General features: G+C 50.8%; 3 protein-coding genes across 9 annotated transcripts in view; 1 reads left to right on the top strand and 2 right to left on the bottom strand.

Moving 5' to 3' along the window:
* The first annotated feature begins 51 nt into the window (after positions 1–51).
* vps54 (VPS54 subunit of GARP complex) lies at positions 52–8,063 on the top strand. Of its 5 annotated transcripts, none has more exons than XM_068322526.1 (23): positions 52–325; positions 1,143–1,235; positions 1,313–1,726; positions 1,986–2,070; positions 2,150–2,184; positions 2,264–2,395; positions 2,520–2,905; positions 3,298–3,424; positions 3,776–3,805; positions 4,049–4,156; positions 4,240–4,295; positions 4,394–4,490; positions 4,604–5,002; positions 5,085–5,266; positions 5,340–5,452; positions 5,535–5,598; positions 5,682–5,787; positions 6,063–6,150; positions 6,229–6,350; positions 6,452–6,532; positions 6,680–6,787; positions 6,875–6,969; positions 7,063–8,060. In XM_068322526.1, exons 3-23 carry the CDS (start codon positions 1,343–1,345, stop codon positions 7,166–7,168), a joined length of 2,904 nt encoding a protein of 967 aa, XP_068178627.1. In that variant the 5' UTR covers positions 52–325; positions 1,143–1,235; positions 1,313–1,342; the 3' UTR covers positions 7,169–8,060. The 5 variants fall into 5 exon arrangements, 4 of the variants coding, with proteins under 4 accessions (XP_068178627.1, XP_068178628.1, XP_068178631.1 ...); XR_011036980.1 differs by having other exon boundaries at positions 53–325; positions 1,143–1,726; positions 7,063–7,333; positions 7,412–8,063; XM_068322527.1 differs by lacking the exon at positions 1,143–1,235 and having other exon boundaries at positions 53–325.
* Positions 8,064–11,708: 3,645 nt separating this feature from the next.
* Positions 11,709–18,613, bottom strand: LOC137600755 (UTP--glucose-1-phosphate uridylyltransferase-like). Of its 2 annotated transcripts, none has more exons than XM_068322548.1 (10): positions 18,427–18,613; positions 16,355–16,470; positions 15,855–15,962; positions 15,323–15,508; positions 15,111–15,244; positions 13,657–13,954; positions 13,383–13,580; positions 13,043–13,285; positions 12,860–12,964; positions 11,709–11,993 (listed from the first exon to the last, which is right to left on the bottom strand). In XM_068322548.1, exons 2-10 carry the CDS (start codon positions 16,451–16,453, stop codon positions 11,886–11,888), a joined length of 1,479 nt encoding a protein of 492 aa, XP_068178649.1. In that variant the 5' UTR covers positions 16,454–16,470; positions 18,427–18,613; the 3' UTR covers positions 11,709–11,885. The 2 variants fall into 2 exon arrangements, with proteins under 2 accessions (XP_068178649.1, XP_068178647.1); XM_068322546.1 differs by lacking the exon at positions 18,427–18,613 and adding an exon at positions 16,668–16,856.
* Positions 18,614–19,261: 648 nt separating this feature from the next.
* The window catches only part of LOC137600764 (malate dehydrogenase, cytoplasmic-like), a 6,761-nt gene continuing 4,811 nt past the window's right edge, over positions 19,262–21,211 (bottom strand). For both annotated transcript variants that reach the window (XM_068322562.1, XM_068322563.1), the window contains exons 5-9: positions 20,990–21,112; positions 20,447–20,623; positions 20,229–20,342; positions 19,759–19,848; positions 19,262–19,654 (exon numbers count right to left, since the gene is read on the bottom strand). In XM_068322562.1, the coding sequence (XP_068178663.1) occupies positions 19,532–19,654; positions 19,759–19,848; positions 20,229–20,342; positions 20,447–20,623; positions 20,990–21,112 (627 nt within the window). In that variant the 3' untranslated portion in view covers positions 19,262–19,531. The remainder of the gene's footprint in view (positions 19,655–19,758; positions 19,849–20,228; positions 20,343–20,446; positions 20,624–20,989; positions 21,113–21,211) is intronic.

Genomic DNA, 21,211 nt, shown 5'->3' on the forward strand with positions numbered 1-21,211 from the left:
TTTAAATATTTTTTGTACAACAAAATTAGAAGACAATTATTTTAACTTCATTCACCGGGTGATGGAACCTCCTGAAGGGATGAATATAGTCCTACTCTACGCCGCTGATACGAGCTTCAGCCACCAGGGGGCAATATCGATACAGGGCGGGAGCGTCCTGAATGACACCAGAAGAAGTCGCCGTGGCTCCTCCTCCCGCGGTGCATGCTGGTCAGTGTAATGGCGGAAGCTGTCGCCGTGAGCTCTGTGGTTCCGCTCCCGGTTCGTCCGGGGCTCCTGTGACGGTGCAGAGGAGAAGCTCCGGCCGCCGTGCTTCACGCCACAGGTATGGAAGAGACAGGACGGCTGCGGCCACCGGAAGTCACGGGCTACCGCTTCCGGAGCGGTGCCTATCTGCAGCTAGCCTGTTAGCATTAGCCAGTCTACGTGTAACCCTGCCGGACTAGCAAACAGCTTTAGCACTAGCTGCAGCTGCTTTGAGTCATTGTCAATGAACGTGATCAGTTTTGTGTGTCTCGAGGTATCGATTAGTGTTGCGTTCACTGTCGGCTCGGACACTTTGGAGCTGGAGAATTGAAGCAGTGAATTCAGACGCCAGCTGAGCTCTGAAGCTAACCGGCTAGCTTGACATGGTTATAATTCACAGGTTAAAGAGGAAGATGCTTCATGTTGGGATGAAGTTATCATGATGACGTCAATGATTATTGATTATTAATAATCAAACATCCAGTTAATGACGTTAATAATTACATCCGGTGGTCGGGCTGCCTTCAGTCCACATAGAGACTGATAAATAATTAAATAATAAATAAATAATTAAAATCTTTTTTTAAAGCTGAAGGGAGACTTTAAATGAGTTATTTTTAAACCGACGTGTGTTTCTAGTTCTACTTTAACTCTAATTTCTTCTACTGACATCAGTGATGGTTTGTTTGGCTTTGAGTAAGAACCACGTGACAGGTTTACACGCTATCTGATTGGACACGTGTCCCAGGAGATCCCAATAATCAGGGAGGGGGTCCAGTTAAAGGGGGTCAGCTCTGATTGTTTTTTATTTGTGTCAGCGTCAGTGTGTTTCAATCTCGCGTGAATAATCTAATCTAATCCACCCGCCCTGTGACGGGCGTATTGTTGTCTACAAGGCGCTGATTGATGCACCTATGGAGCACACCTCTGTTGCTAGGAGACCATCAGTCAGACTCTAGGGCGGAGCCGCTGTCAAACTGGACAAACCGGTTCGTCGATGTTTCAGACGTGGACTTCTTGAAGGTATAAAAACTGAGTTTCTCTTCCTGTGGGCGTCGGCCTCCAGCTCGCCTTCAGGGAGCCGAGCCCCCATGCCATGGCCTCCAGCCACAGCTCCTCCCCGGGGGGGCGCAGCGGAGGCCGCGACGGGATGTACCACAAGGAGCGTGACCCCTCCCCACGGCGCTGCCGGCCCCTCCGGTCGTTGCCCGACGTCTGTCCCGCGGAGCCCACGGGCGAGAGGCAGGGGGGCCTGTGCGATGGCCCATCGGTGGTGGCGGAGCACGACAGGTGGACGGTGTTCAGCTCCAGGGTCAACCTCCCCGCCGCCCTGAACGACCCCCGCCTCGCCAAGAGGGAGTCCGACTTCTTCACCAAAACCTGGGGGCTGGACTTCGCCGAGACGGAAGTGATGCCCTCCTTCTGCCTCCCCAACATCACCAGGGAACACTTCGGCCCCTACCTGCAGGAGACAGCTCAGGTGTGTCCGCCGCATTCAGTTCAGTGACTTCCTGATTTAGACATGAAAGTGTTTCCGGGCTTTGATGTCGGTGACGCTCGTCTTCCTCTTCTGGTGGACTTCCTGTTAGTCTAGTCTCACAGGAAGTAGAGCAGACGTCCAGCGTCACATCTTCTGATTTCTCTGGTTCTCCTGTAGGGGGCGCCCCCCCCCCCCAGGTCAACCTCTTCGTCTCCCATCGTCGCTCCTGAATTTGTAACTTTGATGTTTTTACCGTCAGAGGGAACGAATCCACGAACGCTGTAAGACGATCTGCCCCAGCAAAGACGACGTGGACGCCGTGTCCAGCATCTCCAGCAACCACGGTAGCAAATATCCACCTCCTGCTAACAGAAGCTAAGCTAAGCTAAGACCTGATCCTGAATCTGCTCCTGTTCCTACCAGAAAAGTCTCGAGCCGATCTGGAACAGGTTCCCAAGGTGACGCCGTGTTCCTGCCTGAAGCTCCTCCTCCGTTCTGCGCCCCCCCCCCTGACCTCACGTCTGCCTTTGGTTGCAGATCTTCATGAAGCCGGACTTCGCCCTGGAGGACCCCCCCACCTTCAGCGCCGTTCTGCCCTGGTCTCACTTCAGCGGCGCCGGGGGGAGGGCCAGCCGGGACGCGTCCTCCTCCAAACTCCTGCAGGAGAAGGTGAGACTCGCCCCCCCTCCTGAGATGTGCATCTCAGACATTCCTTATGGCGCTGAGTGTGTGTGTGTGTGTGTGTGTGTGTGTGTGTGTGTGTGTGTGTGTGTGTGTGTGTGTGTGTGTCCAGCTGAGCCACTACCTGGACGTGGTGGAGGTGAGCATCGCTCGTCAGATCTCGCTGCGCTCCGAGGCGTTCTTCCACGCCATGTCGTCGCAGCACGAGCTGCAGGACCGCCTCCAGGAGACGCAGCGCGCCGTGGCCGTGCTGCGGGGCCGCACCGCCGCCATCGACCGGGTCATGTGCCAGGGGCCCCTGCGGGCCGTCCGCACCGCCCTGACGCGCAACAATTGCGTGAAGCTGCACAACAAGCTGAAGCTGATGGCGGCGGTGCACCAGACGCAGCCCACCGTCCAGCTGCTGCTCTCCACCTCCGAATTCGTCGGCGCCCTGGAGCTCATCACCACCACCAAGGAGGTGCTGCAGCAGGAGCTGCAGGGGGTACACAGCTTCAGGTGAGGGGGGGGGCACGCTTTAAATCCCCAGGATTAAAGGGTGAATGTACAAGAATTAAAAAAAAAAAAAACTTTTACTTTTTTTTTATTAAAATTTTTTTTTAATTAAAAATATATTCATCCCCAGGATTAAAAGATGAATGTACATTTTTAAAAAAAAATTAATTTTAAATTTTTTAAATTAAAAAAAAAACTCCCCAGGATTAAAGGATGAATGTACATTATTCAGATGAAGTCATCCAGTCTGGTGTGACTCAGCCTCAGGCCTTCAGCACCACCTGCTGGACAGAGGAGGAAGTGCTGCCCTCATGTGGTCACACCTGTCTGAAAAGTACAAACGTTCAGTACCGGTTGGACCAATGAGAAGAGTCCTGTCTGACCCCCCCCCACAGGCACCTGGGCTCTCAGCTGTGTGAGCTGGAGAAGCTGATCGACAAGATGATGGTGGAGGACTTCAGCATGTACGCCCGCAGCGACCTGAACCGCAGCCTGAGGGAGGAGCCACAGGTCCTGGAGAAGGTAAAGCAGTGGCAGGCCCCGCCTCCAGCCCCGCCTCCAAACACATAACGGTAGAACCTCCACACACGAGTGTTTGGAGATACGAGCCGTCGCCCAGTCACCTAGTCACGGATTAAACTCGTATCTCAGGGTTCTACTGCAGGTTCTACCGTAGGTTCTACTGCAGGTTCTACTGCAGGATCTATAGTAGGTTCTACCGTAGGTTCTACTGTAGGTTCCACTGTAGGTTCTGCTGTAGGTTCCACTGTAGGTTCTACTTCCCGCCCTACACCTGGTTGTTTCCAGGATCTATTTCTGAATCTGGAGCTGAATGAATCTCAGAAAAATGATTGTGTTTGTTTACCGTCACAGGCCCCGCCCACAAACGCTGCCCTGCAGAAGGTGACACGCCTTTATTCCGTCGGATCAATAACTGATGATTAAACCAATCGAATCAATCAGACAATAACAATCACACAGACGACACCTGATCTATCATAAATATTCTGATCAGTCTTGTGATTTAATTTGATCAATGAAAGATTTAATGTTTGACAGTAAACTGATTGTTGTCAGTGTGTGTGTGTGTGTGTGTGTGTGTGTGTGTGTGTGTGTGTGTGTGTGTGTGTGTGTGTGTGTGTGCAGGAGCGTCTGGAGTCGCTGGTCTTCGGTCTGCTGCGTCAGAGGAAGCTGAATTTCGTGGACATTTACAGCGACGAGATGATCGCCGCGGCGAAGGGCGTGGTCGCTCAGGTAAGCCCCGCCTCCTAGAGGTGGAACCAACAACCTTCTGGAGGTGTGTGTGTGTAAATGCTTTGATGTGTGTGTGTCTGTAGTGTGTGGCCGAAAGCGTTTTGCACATAGAAGACATCGACACCGAAGTCGTCACTAAGTGAGTAGTGCTGCAGTTCTGGGGGGGCGGGGCCTATCGCTGTCCGGTGGGCCGTTAGCATGTTGCTAACGTGTGTGTGTGTGTGTGTGTGTGTGAAGGCTAGCGGACCAGATGCGTGTGATGACGTTCCCCCAGTGGTTCCAGCTGCTGAAGAACGTCTTTGACAGTTTCCTGCTGTTCCTGCAGAGGATCAAGGTGGGTCAGGACCGCCCCCGGGTGGACCGGGACCCCCAAGGTGGACCGGGACCCCCAAGGTGGACCGGGACCCCCCAAACCACTAAACCTTTGTGTGTGTGTGTGTGTGTCAGGCCACTGTGAGTGTGATCAGTAACGTGGTTCTGGAGGTTCTGGCGTCCAATCAGAACCTCCAGCTCCCGGAGGAGGAGGCGGGACCAGGACCCCCCCCGGACCTCCCCCCCAGCCTGTCCGTCCTGCATGGGGAGGCGGAGCTAGCCTACCTCACCCACGAGGGCTTGTTCATTAGCGACGCCCTCAGCGAGGCCCAGCAGCAGCAGGTGGCGCTCCAGAGCCAGGGGGCGGGTCCCAGGATCCAGAATCGAACAGAAGCCGACGCCCACAGCGTCTCCAACCCGACGCCGTCGGAACCCGAGCTTCAGCGGGTCGTCAGGAGCCTGCAGGACCTGCTGCACGCGGCGTCCGACGTCAGCCACGACCGCTGCGTCAAAGTCCTCACCGGCAGGGCCAAGGTAAGCCCCTCCCCCTTTAGGGGGCGGAGCCCCTCCCAGGCAGGGGCGTGGTTTCAGTAACGCCCCGTCTGGTTCCCCTCAGGACGGGTCTCTGGAGCGCCTGAGCTCATCGGAGTTCGTGTCGCTGTCGCGGGCGGTGGAGGCGTTCGCCGGCAGAACGGAGGAGCTGAGCGGCCGGCGCAGCGTCTCCCTGAGGGGGGCGCTGCAGAGCCAGGCCAACCGCTTCGTGCACCGCTTCCACGACGAGCGCAAGACCAAACTGAGGTGAGCGGCGGCGGCGGCGGCCAGCGTCCGCCAGGGGGGCGAGTCCGTGTTCACGCCGCGTTTGTCTCCGCAGCCTTCTGCTGGACAACGAGCGCTGGAAGCAAGCCGAGGTCCCCGCCGAGTTCCAGGAGCTGGTGGAGTCCATCGCCGGCGGCAGGATCTCGCTGCCGGAGCGAAAAGTCCCAGGTATCCACGGGAAGGGGGCGGGGCCACTGCAGCAGCTCGCTGCGGCGCTGAACGTTACGCTAAAGAGCGTGTCTTCCTTCAGGTCCCGACAACCGGAAGCCAGCGGAGTTTCTGCTCGTCAACGGCCAGAAGTACGCCGTCATCGGGTACGGCGCCCCCGTCAGGCAGATCCAGACCCGGTAGGACCTCCGTGGGCCCGAGTTCACGTCTCGTCTGCCCCCCCCCACAGGACGGTCCTGCTCCTGATCCGGATCTTTCTGGAGTACTGTCAGTGCGTCAACGACATCCCGTCCATCGCCACCGACATGCTAACGCGTCTGTCCGACCTCCTCAAGGTCAGAACCGCCCCCGTCCGATCACACAACGCTAACACCGCTAGCGGCGTCTAAGCTAAACGCCTGTCGGGAATCATCGCTGTAGCCTCAAAGCTAATACCGTTAGCGGAGTGTAAGCTAGAATGCTGGACGTTTCCTGCTGCACAAAGGTCAGATGGCTTCCTGCTAACAAGGTTAGCTTAGAGGCATCGGGGCTAATAGCTTAGAGGCTAGGGGGCTAATAACTGAGAGGCTAGGGGCTAAGCGTCACCTGATTGGCTGAGCTCTTTCTGCAGCACTTCAACTCCCGGAGCTGCCAGCTGGTTCTGGGGGCCGGGGCCCTGCAGGTGGTCGGCCTGAAGACCATCACCACCAAGAACCTGGGTAGGAGCCGCCGGTCGGGAACCGAACCCGCGTCCCGCTCCGGACCGCCGCGAGCTAACGTTAGCTTTGTGTGTGTAGCGTTAGCGTCACGCTGCCTGCAGCTGGTGGTCCACTACGTCCCCGTCATCAGGGCCCACTTCGAGAGCAAACTGCAGCCCAAGCAGTTCAGCGCGCTGCGACACTTCGACCACATCACCAAGGTAACGGCTAGCGCCCTGTCTCGGGGTGCTAGCGCCCCGTCTCGGGGTGTACCCCTCCCTCCGTGACGGTTTCCAGCAGCTGACGACGTTTCGTCTTCCAGGACTACAACGACCACATCGCCGAGATCTCCGCTAAGCTGGTGGCCATCATGGACGGTCTGTTTGAGAAGGTCCTGTCCAAGGTGAGTCGGCTGCTGCCACGGCAACCAGGGAGGGGGGGAGGTGCTACGCCTCCATCCGAAGGCGTTCCCACCTAAACTGTTTGTCTGCGTTCTAAACGTGTCGTCATGTGACCTGCCGGTGCGTCATGTGACCTCCTGTCCCCTCAGTACGAGGTGAAGGCTCCGATGCCGTCGTCCTGCTTCAGGAACGTCTGTAAACAGATGACCAAGATGCACGAAGCCATTTCTGAGCTCCTACCTGAGGAGCAAACACAGGTGAGGCTCAGCGAGGGAGGGGGGCGGGGTTAGGTGGTCTGTGGGGGGGGCGGGGCCGGTACTCAGGTTGGTGTGTTTCCTGTGCAGATGTTGTTTCTGAGGATCAACGCCGGCTTCAAGATGCACCTGAAGAGGCAACTGGCTCGACTGGGGGTCGTTAACGATGGGGGGCCGCAGCACGGGTAAGCAGCACACACACACACACACACGCACACACACACACACGCACACACACACACACACACCAGTCTGACCCCCCCCCCCGTGGTGTGCAGGCTGGTGGTGGTGGACGTGGCGTTCTACACGGAGAACCTGCAGGCCCTCAGGAGCCTGGAGCGGCTGGACCTGAACATGGTGGAGATCTGGGAGCAGAAGAGGTGATGGGGGGGCCAACTTCCTGGACCCAACGACCTCAGGATGACCTCAGAATGACCTCAGCCCCTTGGGACCAAAACTATGAAGCTAGAAGAGGCGGGGCCTCGTGAAGAGCCCCGCCCTCAGAGACAATAAAAACAAGTCAAACCTCGCGTCACTGCGATCCAGCAGGTGCTGCTCCGTGATTGGTCGGTTGTAGTCGGGCGTATTAGGACTGGTGGGGTAATTTATTTCTGCTCTTCATAGCAGCGATGGACGATCGACACTAAACTTTTGCTGATGCTCGGGTGGAGGCGGGGCTTCCTGTGGAAGTGGCGTTTTCCTTCTTCCTGTCCTTCCTGGATTCTTTTCCTCCCTGAACCAATGAGACGTTCCAGAGGGCGGAGCTGCGTCAGGTGTTGCCATGGTTGCTAACGTTAGCGGCATGCTAGCTTCATCTGTTCATGCATCACACCTGGAGCGTTTGTTCTTCAGGTCTGACGCGTCACCAAGGCAACGGCAAAAAGAAATGTGAAAAAACCTGCTGAGTCAGCGGACAGAAATTGAAATAAACCAAATGGAATTTGTTCTGATTTTATCGAGTCTTAAAACATCAAATGATGATGGTGATGATGATGATGATCTGTGACAAGGATGAAATCATGTTTAAATCTGATCCGGAAGTGTGATTGATGATGTCATACAAAGGGCGGGGTCTTGTATCGTTCCCGCCGCAGAGCAGCCAAACCTGCTGAGGCAGCGTGTAAGACGACCTGCTCAGAGGAGTGTGTGTGTGTGTGTGTGTGTGTGTGTGTGTTTCAGATGAGTTTGACTGGTTTTAAGACAACTTCAAAGGATATAATTACAATAAAGATGTGAGATGGTTTAACCCAGGAGTGTCCAAACTTTTTCCTGTAGGGGCCACATAACTTCTCTGATGGGGGGCCGGGGTCAGTTTACCTAATTTTACACATTTTTTGTCTTCAGAAAGCCACACATTACCAAATATTAACCTTTAATAAGAGAAAAGTAATGAAATAAATAATAATGAAAAAAAGAACAATATGAAATAGAAAATAACTAAATAACCCTCTCTGGCCTTGGACATTAACTTTCTGTTGGACCAACACACCGAAAAAAAATATTTTAGACCAACAATCCGACTGAAATTTTTTTTTTTTAATCGACAAAAAAACAACTGCGAAAATGTTTTTTTGACTGAACAACCAACCAAAGAAAAAAATGTGACCAACCAGCGAACCCCATAAAATGTTTAAAAAAAAATTCGTCGGTCGGTGGGTCTAAACGAGCAGAAAACATTTTTTTCACACCGACCCACCTACCAAAAAAATTTTTTTGGGACGAACAAATAAATTTTTTTAGACCCACTGGCCATCCAAAAAATTTTTTTGGATCATTTTTTGGATTAACCTACTGATGAAAAGTGAAATTGACCTACCCCAAAAAAATTTTTTTAGACAAAAAACTATTTTTAGACCGACCCACCAACCAAAAGAATTTTTTTTGGATGAATGGAAATTTTTTTTAGACCCACCGACCGACCATCCTACTGAAAACAAAACATGTTTTAGACTGACCTACCAGTCAAAGAAAATTTTTAGACCAACTAATTTTTTTTTTGTTGGTCAATTGGTCTGAATTTTTTTTTTTTAATCAGTGTGAAAATTTTTTATTTTTGTCAGTTCGGTCTAAAAAAAATTATTTTTGGTCGGTTGGTTGAAAAAAATTCTTTGGGTTGGATGAAACTAAAAAAAATTTTTTTTTTGACCAGTTGGTGTGAAAAAGATTTTTTTTTTGTTCGGTCAGAAGGTCTAAAGAAAAAAGGTTTTTCGTTTTTTTTAGTCGGTTGGTGTAAAACATATTTAAACAGACAAAAAAACATTTTTTCACTGACTAACCGCGAAAATGTTTTTTGAATGAAAAACCAACCAAAGGAAAAAATTTGACCGACCAACCAACCGCATAAAATGTTTAGCCCCATCGACCGACAAAGGAAAAATTTTTAAACGACCAAAGAACAATTTTTTCACACCGACCCACCTACCAAAAAAAATTTTTTGGGACGAACAGAAAAACATTTTTAGACCCACTGGCCAACCAAAAAAATTTTTTTGGACAAGCAGAGATCATTTTTTAGATTGACCTACTGATGAAAAGTCTTTTGAAATTGACCTACCCAAAAAAATTTTTATAGACGACCTAAGAAAAAAATTTTTTAGACACAAAAAAATATTTTTAGACTGACCCACCGACCAAAAGAAATTTTTTTGGATGAACGAAAAAATTTTTTTAGACCCACCAACTGACCGAATACAAAATTTTTAGACTGACCCACCAATCAAAATTTTTTTAAAACCGTCCGACTAAAAAACTTTCACATCGACTGACCACAAAAAATTATTTTTAACAGACTGACCACAAGAATATTTTTTGGTAGAACAAGAAAAAATCTTTTGACCAATCAAAAAACTTTTAGACTTACTGACCCAAAAAAGATTTTTTAGACCTTTGCCGATTAGTGAATCTGACTGAGGTGAGTGGACAGTTGTCTAAAAAGATTTTTTTGTCAGTCGATGGTTCTAAAAATTTTTTTCGATCGGTCAGTTGAAAATGTTTTTTCCAACCAACAGAAAATGTTTTTCCGACCGAAAAAAACATTTTTTTAGATTTTAGACTGACCAAGAAAATACTTTTTATTGAGACCGCCCAACCGACCATCCCACTGAAAACGAAACATGTTTTAGACTGACCTACCAGTCAAAGAAAAATTTTAGACCAACTAATTTTTTTTGTTGGTCAATTGGTCTGAAATAATTTTTTTAAAATCAGTGTGAAATTATTTTTTTTTCATCATTTCGGTCTAAAAAAATTATTTTTGGTCGGTTGGTTGAAAAAAAATTCTTTGGGTTGGTTGGAACAAAAAAAATTGTTTTTTTTGACCAGTGGGTGTGAAAAAGAATTTTTTTTTGTTCGGTCAGAAGGTCTAACAAAAAAGGTTTTTGTTTTTTTTTAGTCGGTTGGTGTAAAAAATATTTAAACAGACAAAAAAACATTTTTACACTGACCAACCGCGAAAATGTTTTTTGACTGAAAAACCAAACAAAGGAAAAATTGTGACCAACCAGCCAACCGCATAAAATGTTAGCCCCCCGACCGACGAAGAAAAATAATTTTAAACAACCAAAAAACAATTTTTTCACACCGACCCACCTACCAAAAAAATTTTTTTGGGACAAACAGAAAAATTTTTTAGACCCACTGGCCGACCAAAAAATTTTTTTGGACGAGCAGAGATTATTTTTTTGGATTGACCTACTGATGAAAAAAGTCTTTTGAAATTGACCTACCCAAAAAATTTTTTTACACCAACCCACCAACCCCAAAAATTTTTTTTAGACTGACCCATCCACCAAAAAAAATATTTTGAGACAATCCAAAAATTTTTACTTACCCACCGGTCGAACAAAATGTTTTGAAACAGACCAATCAAAACACATACTGACTGACCACCCGCAAAACATTTTTTATAGACGACCTAAGAAAATCTTTTTTTAGACACAGAAAACACTATTTTTAGACCGACCCACCGACCAAAAGAAATTTTTTTGGACGAACAGAAATTTTTTTTAGACCCACCGACCGACTACATAAAAATTTTTTAGACTGACCCACCAACAAAATTTTTTTTTGATAGACCCACCGATCAAAAATTTTTTAAAACCGACCGACTAAACAACGTTCACATCAACTGACCACAAAAAATTATTTTTAGACTGACCGACCATAAGAATATTTTTTAGTAGAACAAGAAAAAATCTTTTGACTTATCAAAAAAGTTTTGGACTAACTGACCCAAAAAAGATTTTTTAGACCTTTGCCAATTAGTGAATCTGACTGAGGTGAGTGGTCAGTTGTCTAAAAAGATTTTTTTGTCAGTCGATGATTCTAAAACATTTTTTCGATCAGTCAGTTGAAAATGTTTTCTTTCCAACCACAGGAAAATGTTTTTCCGACCGAAAAAAACATTTTTTAGTCTAAAGACTAAAGACTGACCAAGAAAATATTTTTTATTGAGACCGCCCGACCGACCATCCCACTGAAAACGAAACATGTTTTAGACCGAATAAATTTTTAGACAGACTAATTTTTTTTTTGTTGGTCAATGGGTCTAAAATTTTTTTTTTTTTAATCCATCTGAATTTTTTTTTTTTTGCCAGTTCGGTCCAAAAAAAATTATTTTTGGTCGGTTGTTTGAAAAAAAATTCTTTGGGTTGGAACAAAAAAAAATTTTTTTTGTGACCAGTTGGTGTAAAAACAATTTTTTTTCATTCGGTCAGAAGGTCTAAAACAAAGTTTTTTGTTTTTTTTAAGTCGGTTGGTGTAAAAAAATATTTTCTTTTGCCCAGTCGGTCGGTCTAAAAAAATTTGTCGGAAGGCGAGAGGCATTTTTCTGGTACTGTTCAGGAGGCCGTGCCAAATGTGGAGGGTCTTCGTTTGGGGACCACTAGACTACAGCTTCCTCATTGGTTCTTAAAAATTACACTGGTTGACCTACAGCACTCGTTTATTTCACAGAAGAAAAAGCAGTCATTTCAGAAACACTTTTCTCCCTGAGGAGGAGGAGGAGGGGATGAAGATGACCTTTGGTTTCACGTAGAAAATCAACCAAAACAAACAGTTCATTCAGCAAGCAAACGCCATCTTGGTTTTTACCCAGAAGGCCTCAGTGGTCGAGGATCCGCAGGTTTCCTGAGACGATCTTGTTCTCTAGCATCGCTCCGGCGGGAATGTCGATCCGGTCTCCGTGATTGGCGATGATGATGACGGTTCCCTGGAGGAACAAGTCGGCCGCGTTAACGATAGAGTCGTCAACGTGATCAGGTCACGTGATCAGGTCACGTGATCAGGTCACGTGATCAGGTCACGTGATCAGGTCACGTGATCAGGTCACGTGATCAGGTCACGTGATCAGGTCACGTGATCAGGTCACGTGATCAGGTCACGTGATCAGGTCACGTGACAACCTGACCTCATTTTTCAGTTTCAGCTGGAATCGTTTAAAGCCAAAACAAAAAATTTCTAATTTCTATATTTTACTCCAACCTTTCAGGAATTACATTTTTTTTGGTCAAAATTAATAAAATTGCACTAATTTTTGTCAAAATTAACTTTACTTGAAATTAATTCCTAAATTTCACTTCAACTTTCAGGAACTTTTGTTTTTGTCAAAATTAATTTGGACAAAATTTATATTTTTGTCATCTAAAATTGATTTAATTAAAATAATTTTCTGCATTTCACCTCAAAATTTCAGGATTGTTTTAGGATTTTTTGTCAGTTAATTTTAATAAAATATTTCTGTTGTCAAAATTTATTACACTTAAAATTAATTTCTAGATTTCTCTGCAACATGTCAAATTAATAAACTTTGTGAATTTTGGGTCCAAAATTTAATGCATTTTTTCATCAGAATTAATTTTAAAAAATTCTATATTTCTGTTCTCAAAATTAATTTCACAAAAAATAAATTTCTAGATTTCACTTCAACATTTTGGCAAAATTTGACACATTTTTCATCTGGACAACAGAAATATTCTCATGATCTCGAGTTGATCTGAGTCCCATCTGACGAGGTTGGCTTCAAACAGCCTTTTCTCAGAGGTCAGAGGTCAACGGGTGACTGGAGCCTCCCCCCACCTTCAGAGAGACGTTCTTTCCGAAGGTGACGTCTCCGGACACGGTCAGGTGGTCCAGTTCCAGCATGTCGGGGATGTCCTCGAACCGGAACAGGAACTCCTGGACCTGCAGAACAAACGCCGCCGTTCAGAAACCCACACGCTCCCCGAACCCGGGCGGGTTTCCCCGTGGGCGGGGCCTGACCTTGGTGAAGCAGCCGCCCAGCTTGACGTGGGGCGTGGTGGGGAACTCCCTCTTGGGGCTCATGATGAGCGAGCCGGCGTCCAGGCTGTACAGGTTGGACATGACCAGCAGCAGGTCGGACGACGTCTTCACCGGCAGGAAGCGGCTGCGCGGGACGTTCACGCCCAGCGCATTCTTGAAGCTCTTGATGGCGGCGCCCACAGCCGTCTCCAGCTGGAGGACGTTCAGGCCGCCCTCCAGCGTCTGCAGAGACATTCAGGGACCCGGGGAGAGTAGGAAACGTGAGCGTCAGGTGGGAAAACAACAACGTGACCCTAAAGCGGCCGATCCGGGGCGCCACCTTGGGGTTGACGATGATCTCCAGGTCCATGGCGTTCTTCTCCTGCAGCCTCTTGATGGCGGGCAGCGAGATCCACAGGTTGTTGGTGTTGAAGATCTTGAACTTGGTGATGGACTTGAACTCGTCCACGTGGGCTTTGGGCACCTGGGCGATCTCCAGCAGCCTCAGGTGGTCCTCATACTGGATCAGGGTCCCTCCCTGCTCAGGGGAGACAGGAAGCGCTCAGACACTGGCCCCGCCCCCGCCCCCTCCCCCGGCCCCTCCCCCTCCTCACCTTGACGTCGGCCCGCGTCTTGTCGGTGACCTCCATGATGAACTCGCAGCGCCGCTCGGCCGGCTGGCTCATGAGGTGGTGCAGGATGAACAGGTCCACCGTGGCCCCCAGGTTGTCGATGTTGGACACGAAGATGAACTCCTTCCCCTCGGCCAGCAGCCGGTCCAGCAGGCCCGAGTTGGAGAAGCTGGCGTAGATGTCGCCGTGACCCGGCGGGTACCAGGCCTCGGCGTTCTCGCCCGACACCCCCATGTTCTCAGCGATGGGCAGCAGAGACTCCTTGTTGATCCTCGGATACCTGAGCAGAGACCAGAGACCCGGGTCCGGGTCAGACGCGGGTCCGGGTCAGACGCGGGTCCGGGTCAGACGCGGGTCCGGGTCAGACGCGGGTCCGGGTCAGACGCGGGTCCGGGTCAGACACGGGTCCGGGTCAGACACGGGTCCGGGTCAGACACGGGTCCGGGTCAGACACGGGTCCGGGTCAGACGCGGGTCCGGGTAAGACGCGGGTCCGGGTAAGACGCGGGTCCGGGTCAGACGCGGGTCCGGGTCAGACGCGGGTCCGGGTCAGACGCGGGTCCGGGTAAGACGCGGGTCCGGGTCAGACGCGGGTCCGGGTCAGACGCGGGTCCGGGTCAGACGCGGGTCCGGGTAAGACGCGGGTCCGGGTCAGACGCGGGTCCGGGTCAGACGCGGGTCCGGGTCAGACGCGGGTCCGGGTCAGACGCGGGTCCGGGTCAGACACGGGTCCGGGTCAGACACGGGTCCGGGTAAGACGCGGGTCCGGGTCAGACGCGGGTCCGGGTCAGACGCGGGTCCGGGTCAGACGCGGGTCCGGGTCAGACGCGGGTCCGGGTCAGACGCGGGTCCGGGTCAGACGCGGGTCCGGGTCAGACGCGGGTCCGGGTCAGACGCGGGTCCGGGTCAGACGCGGGTCCGGGTCAGACGCGGGTCCGGGTCAGACACGGGTCCGGGTCAGACACGGGCGGTCTACAAATAGGTTTTTTCAGTCGTCAGTCCCCAAAAAATGTTTGTAGTCGGTCTGAAAAAATGTTTTTGTCGTTGGTCGAAAAAAGTTCTTCCGGTCCGATGGTCGGTCTAAAGAACATTTGATTTGGTCGGTCGGTTGTTGGTCTGAAAACTGTTTTTTTCAGTCGGATGATCACGTTGTTTTCTTCCCCGACCGGTCGGTCGTTCTAATACTGTTTTTTTTGGTGGTCGGTCTAATAACAACATGTTTTGATTGGTAGGCTGGACTAAAAACTTTCAGTCGGATGGTCGGTCGGATGGTCGGTCGGATGGCCTAAAGGTGTCAGATTCAGACCTGAAGCTGAAGGATTATGTCGATTATGTCGATCTACCCGGGAACGGAACCGATGATGATGATGATGATGATGATGATGGGGTGACTGGTGATGTTGGGTGAGGGGGCGGGGTTCGGCGTGTGCGCCGCACCTGCTCTGGTTGAAGGTGTGGATCTGGACCCGGTGCTGGGAGTACTTCTGCAGGATCTTCTTGGTGTCCTCGTCGGTGTTGAAGGAGTTCATCAGCACCAGCGGCACGTCGGCGTCGAACGTCTTGTTGAGATGCTGAAACACAACAGACTTCAGTTTGGTCGTCGGGGGGGCGGAGCCAGACGGCGGTTCCTCCGACCGCTTGGGTCCTACCTGGATCTGCTGGACGGTCAGGTCCAGGAAGGTGTTCTCGTTGCGGACGCTGATCAGGCTCTTGGGGCCCTTGCAGCCCATGCTGGTCCCCAGACCCCCGTTCAGCTTCACCACCACCAGCTTGTTCAGGCTGGCACTGATGTCGGCGGGGAGGCCTTTGGACCGGATCTTCTCGTACGGCTGGATCTGAACATCGGGGGCGGGGGGGGCACATTAACAATCAAGAGTTCCTACATTAAAATAAACCAATGAAGACTTCCTGTCAGGTCCATACGGACTTCCTGAACCCGGTCTGATGAGTCCACTTCCTGTTTGTGTGGACGGTGATGAAGACCAAGTGGAAGAACATTCAGTTCATGCCCCCCCCCTGCAGCGGTCGGGCTATTCTTAGGCTTAACCTTCACTGGGCTACGCTATTTTAGCAGCACTGTGTGTGTGTGTGTGTGTGTCTTTGGATCTGGTTTCATTAGCGTGAAGCTAACCTCCACCTTAAAGGAACAGGCCCCCGCGTGACGGCGAGCGTCGGTCTCACCGAGTCGTCCGGCGGCCTGTGGATCTTGGCCCAGTCGACGGCGGGACCTTTGACCTGCAGGAAGCGGTGGAACAGCGTCTTGAAGCCTTCGAAGTCTTTCCTGCTGGTCTGAAACAGAACCGAACGGAACGCTGGATCAGAACCCCGTCAGAAAACAAGCAGGAAATAAGCAGGACGGGAGGGCGGGACTTCCTGTTCTCACCCCTCCTCCTTCCTGGGTCTAAAAGCAAAAAACATTTCAGATCACATCTGGGTTCAAACAAAGGCCAAAGTGTGTGTGTGTGTGTGTGTGTGTGTGTGTGTGTGTGTGTGTGTGTGTGTGTGTGTGTGTGTGTGTGAATATCCCTGGGGTCGTTCATCCCTGCTTCTAACAGCAGGCCTGTAGCGTCGCCATGGGGATGGATCGACCTCTCGGACTCTCTGTAAATATTTGCGATGTGATCCCACAGAACCGGGTCATTTGGGCCCGGGCCTCCCTGGGGGGCGTCTGATTGGCTCACCTCCACCTCGGCCCCCCCGCCGGTGCCCAGCAGCGCCTCCAGCTCGCGGTGCATGGACTCCTCGTGCTGCTGACGGAGCTTCTCCTGGAACTCGGTCATCGCTCCTCCGGTCAGGTCTGCAGCGCAGAGACAACATGTTTACGTGTGTTTTTTATCCGTCCGACAGTCTGAGGCCACGCGCCGTCGTCAAGCAGCCTTAAAGATTTCATGTCGCGTTCGCAGACGCAAACAGCTGCTAGCAGGACTCAGATTCATCCTCTAAAAAAAGACATCAAAGCCTCTGAAGGTGACGAACAGACGAGTTTGAACTCACCGGCTAAACGCAGAGACATCATTGCAGCGTCAGGACACCACTGCTGGGAGAGGCTAACCAAGCAGCTTTAGCTTTAGCGTTAGCTCACAATAAATCTCTGTGTTTGTTAAAAACGGTCCAGAAAACTGTGACAGCTGTCAGAGAACAACAGACCACCGCCTCATCCTCCACCCCGAGGAAGATCACAGACCTGCAGCACCGACCCTCAACTCAGCACAGGACACGCCCCCAGAAACACGCACCAATCACAGCCAGCCAGTGTGAGTGTGTGTGTGTGTGTGTGTGTGTGTGACAGACTGTTCTGCCCACAACCCGTCATGTTAACAGATCAACAACCACATCAAGTTGTTGTGAAGAACAACTAGCTTCTGAAGCTAGCAGCTAGCAGCTAACAACCAGCGGCTAACAACCAGCAGCTAACAACCAGCAGCTAACAACCAGCTTCTCACAGACGAGCAGCAAACAACTGGCGGCTAACAGCCAGTGGCTAACAACCAGTGGATAACAGCCAGCAGCTAACAACCAGCAGCTAACAGCCAGCAGCTAACAGCCAGCAGCTAACAGCCAGTGGCTAACAACCAGTGGATAACAGCCAGCAGCTAACAAGCAGCAGCTAACAACTAGCGGCTAACAAGCAGTGGCTAACAGCCAGCAGCTAACAACCAGCGGCTAACAACCAGCAGCTAACAAGCAGCAGCTAACAAGCAGCAGCTAAACCACCTTTCCTGTATTCTGTGTTATTTGGAAGTTTTTCTTAGCCACGCCCACTGAGGGGGCGTGGCTACCACCATTAGCGTAGCTTGAGTTATTTCTGCTAGCTACAGCGCTATCAGCTACTTTCTGACCCCGTTTTGTCTCCATCAGCTTCCTGATGGCGTATGAAAGGTCAAAAGGTCAGGGGTCAGCTGGTTGTGTGTGTGACCTTTATGACATGTTGTACGCGTGTCAACAAGATCAAAAGACGACAACAAGAAGAAGCTGTTGAACAACTATTGATCACCGCCGTGATGTTTATGGAGTAACGGTTGTTTTTGTTTACACGCATTATTTAGTTATTTTAGGACGAACATGTTTCTAGGACTGTGTGTGTGTGTGTGTGTGTGTGTGTGTGTGTGTGTGTGTGTGTGTGTGTGTGTGTGTGTGTGTGTGTGTGTGTGTGTGTGTGAACATGTCTCCAGGTCTTAAAGACAAACCTCTGCTCCACCTTTATTTATATAATGAACAATGGCAGTGTGACCACTGCTAGCTGCTGCTAATGCAGTAGAACCGGAGGTCACGCCCCCATCCGGTCGTGACGTCATCTGTTTCTCCCTCACCGCCTCCACAGACCCGTGAGTTGATACTGAAAGATGAGCCGTGACGACACACACTTAGCCCCGCCCCACGTGGGCGGGGCTGCAGCACCTGTCTAATTATGTCCCAGTTTATGTTGCATTAAGATGATATAAAACCTTAAATTCACTTCTAAAGCAACAATAACAACAATAACAACAACAATAACTTCCTGTTTTGTTTTGGGTTTTAGCATTTAAAAGTTTCTTTAACCAATAAAATGAATTTTCCTCTCGTTATCATTCTACCTCTTTTACACGATGCTTCCGCACCCGACACGGTTTAATAAAACAGAAATATTCTCTCGCAGGAGTCATTCCGGATTAATCCGGAACCAGTCTGAACAGGTTCTGCTGCCGGTTCTGGTTTTTCTTGAGGCGGATCAACAGTTCCTGAAGAAACAGCCTCAGGTAGGGGCCGAAGTTACCTGTTCAAGTCCCGGGAGAAGGTCCAAACCTCAGCGAGAAGCGACAGGGATCACCCGGAACCACCGCCCAGAACCGGAGAACCCAGTTTCAAACCGATTTCATTCCGATTCGACAGTTTTAAACCAGCAGAGCTTCATCTTCCACCTCAGAGCTCCTGCTGCGACCGGACAGACAAGCTTGGCTGCTGCCACGGCGCGGAAGCCCCGCCCCACGCCCCTAGCCAATGACCAGCGGTTTAGGGTCTGCCAACGAAGAGCGGTAATTGGTGAAAAAGAACGTCAGTTAACGGGGATACCACATGGTCCCGCCCAACCCGGAAGCTATTTTTAATCGCGTAAAAAGAACTTATTTTGTTCTTGCGTTGAAATATTTTTGTTATAAGTTGTTTCTCCGGTAGGGGTAATTACATTAAAATACAAATTACTCGTTTATGACAGATTAGTGACGGTTTAATTCGGCTTTATTGGTATTTTATTATCATTTAGTCTCGTGAATCCAAATGTTCGGATTTTTTCCATTCCAACATTTAATCGCTTGTACTAAATGTAACTGACGTGATTCACAGTTTTCCAACTTATTCTCTTCATTTCGTGGTTGATTCATTATTTCTCGGATTCCAATGGACGTTTCTTCACGCTCCGTTGGGACCGATGCTGCCCCCGTGTGGTCGGCCTGTGTCACTGCACAATGATCAGATTCTTCCTCTGAACTTATTTTATATACTTTATAGGTAAAGTTTAGTATACCTGATAGGATCTGAGACCAGAGAGGCGTTGATCCAGTTTGGATCCTGATTCTGGATCCTGTGTGAACCGTCAATGAACACACCCACTGTGCTTTAGTCAGATTTCTGGTTTATTGGTGGGAACTTGTTCAGTTAGTTTCTGGGCAGCTAGTGTGTGTCATCATCTGCCCCCTGGGGGGGTTGGTGTGGGGGTGGGGGTTGTCGGCCAGGTGTGTGTTTTTTACAATTAACCTACGAGGTGGCCTTTAGACGTAAACACTCACACACACACACACACAAACAGCGGCTGGGTGTTTGTGGGGGGGTCATGAAGGTGCAGGTCTTCAGAGCCGCGAGCTCCCCCACGTTGGGGGGGTGAGTCACTGGGACAGGAACTCGAGCGCCGTGTTCCGCTCCTCCACCAGCTCGTCCGCCGTGGCGTCCATCTTGGCGCGGGAGAAATCATTGATGGGGAGGCCGTCCACCATCTTCCAGGTTTTGTTCTGTGTGTGGGGGGGGGGGCGCAGTGGGGAGGGAGGAGTGGTTAATCATTAGCCAATCACCCGCTCCATTTGTTATGACGCTGGCAGCTGATTGGACGACCCACCTTGATCTGGACGGGGAAGGAGTAGATCAGGTCCTCCGGGACGCCGTAGGGGTTCCCCCCGGCGTACACCCCCATGGAGACGAACTCCCCCTGCAGGGAACCACAGCTTCAGTGTGGGCGGGGCCGACCCCACTGATGACAACATCAGTCTCCTCCCATCAGAAAACAACCTGCCGCTTTAAGAGATGCTACACACACAGGCTAATCGGTGAGCTAACTAACATGCTAATGAACATGCTGATGAACATGCTAAGGTGCTAATTAATGAGCTGAGAGATCTCATCCGGTCGTCATGGCAACGGGGTACGGCACCCTTCAACCTGAGGTCACGATGTTCCGTTAAACATGAAGGAATGTTGTTTTTTCAGCACTAACAGATAAAACGACCAATCAGAGCAGCCCTGCTCCTTCCAGAGGAGATGTGACCCCTCCCCCGCCAGCAACGCCCCCCCCCAGCGGGTCGCACTGACCTCCTTGGTGCCGAACCAGATGTCCCTCATGTGGTCACAGATGGCCTTGGCAGCAGACATGGCGCTGGACAGCTTCCTGGCCTTGATGACGGCGGCGCCGCGCTGCTGCACCGTCTGGGGGGGGTCGTAACACACACACACACAGAGGGGGGCGGATCGTTAAGCAGACAGGAAGTGAACGCCTGTGGCGCGCTGAGGCGGCGGCAGCGAGTGCTCACAGAGATGAAGTTGCCGTGGAGCCAGGCGTCGTCCTTGACGGCGTCGTAGACCCCCACCTCGCCGCCGGGGGCCCCCACCTTGGCGTGGTGCACGTCGGGGTACTGGGTGGATGAGTGGTTCCCCCAGATGATCACGTTCTTCACCTTGTCTGCCGACACGTTGCAGCGCATCGCCACCTGGGGGCGGAAACGGGGCATAACGGACGCTAGCTGTTAGCATCCATGCTAAAGGCGTCACCAGACCAGGAAGTCCTCAGCGTTGGTCTGCTAACACCAAGTTGCTTCACTCTGCGTTAGCATACCTGTGAGGGGGCGGGGCCTGCTATAGCCTAATTGACAGTGGGCGAAGCCTGCTTTAGCGTATCTTGCAGTGGGCGGGGCCTTCATTAACATACCTGGCAGTGGGCGGGGCTTCTGCTAGTGTACATGGCAGTGGGCGTGGCCTGTGTTGGGGTATCTGGAGTGGGCGGGGCCTGCTAGTCTACCTGGCAGTCGGCGGGGCCTGTTATCCTACCTGGCAGTGGGCGCGGCCTGTTATCCTACCTGGGAGCTGGCTCTGTTGTGGTCCAGGCGGGTCAGGCAGGAGAAGTTCTCCTTGGGGATGGAGGGGGCCGACTTGGAGGCGATCAGACAGTTGGTGTTGGCCGGGTTCCCCACCACCAGAACCTGAGGAGCGAATCAAACGCCCCCGTCAGACGGATCGACCAATCAGAGGAGAGACAAACAGAACTCTGTTCTTTTACTGTGAAAACATTCACGTCTACA

Source organism: Antennarius striatus, chromosome 8 (genome assembly GCF_040054535.1).
Source record: "Antennarius striatus isolate MH-2024 chromosome 8, ASM4005453v1, whole genome shotgun sequence".
Classification (NCBI taxonomy): domain Eukaryota; kingdom Metazoa; phylum Chordata; class Actinopteri; order Lophiiformes; family Antennariidae; genus Antennarius; species Antennarius striatus.

Excerpts from the sequence above, each read along its gene's own strand:
- vps54 (XM_068322526.1), top strand. The coding sequence starts at position 1,343 with ATGGCCTCCAGCCACAGCTCCTCCCCGGGGGGGCGCAGCGGAGGCCGC. Across the intron at positions 2,906-3,297 it reads CAGGGGGTACACAGCTTCAG|GCACCTGGGCTCTCAGCTGT; the intron begins GTGAGGGGGGGG and ends CCCCCCCCACAG. Across the intron at positions 3,425-3,775 it reads AGCCACAGGTCCTGGAGAAG|GCCCCGCCCACAAACGCTGC; the intron begins GTAAAGCAGTGG and ends TTACCGTCACAG.
- LOC137600755 (XM_068322546.1), bottom strand. The coding sequence starts at position 16,689 with ATGATGTCTCTGCGTTTAGCCG. Across the intron at positions 13,286-13,382 it reads AGATCATCGTCAACCCCAAG|ACGCTGGAGGGCGGCCTGAA; the intron begins GTGGCGCCCCGG and ends ATGTCTCTGCAG. Across the intron at positions 11,994-12,859 it reads GAAAGAACGTCTCTCTGAAG|GGAACCGTCATCATCATCGC; the intron begins GTGGGGGGAGGC and ends TTGTTCCTCCAG.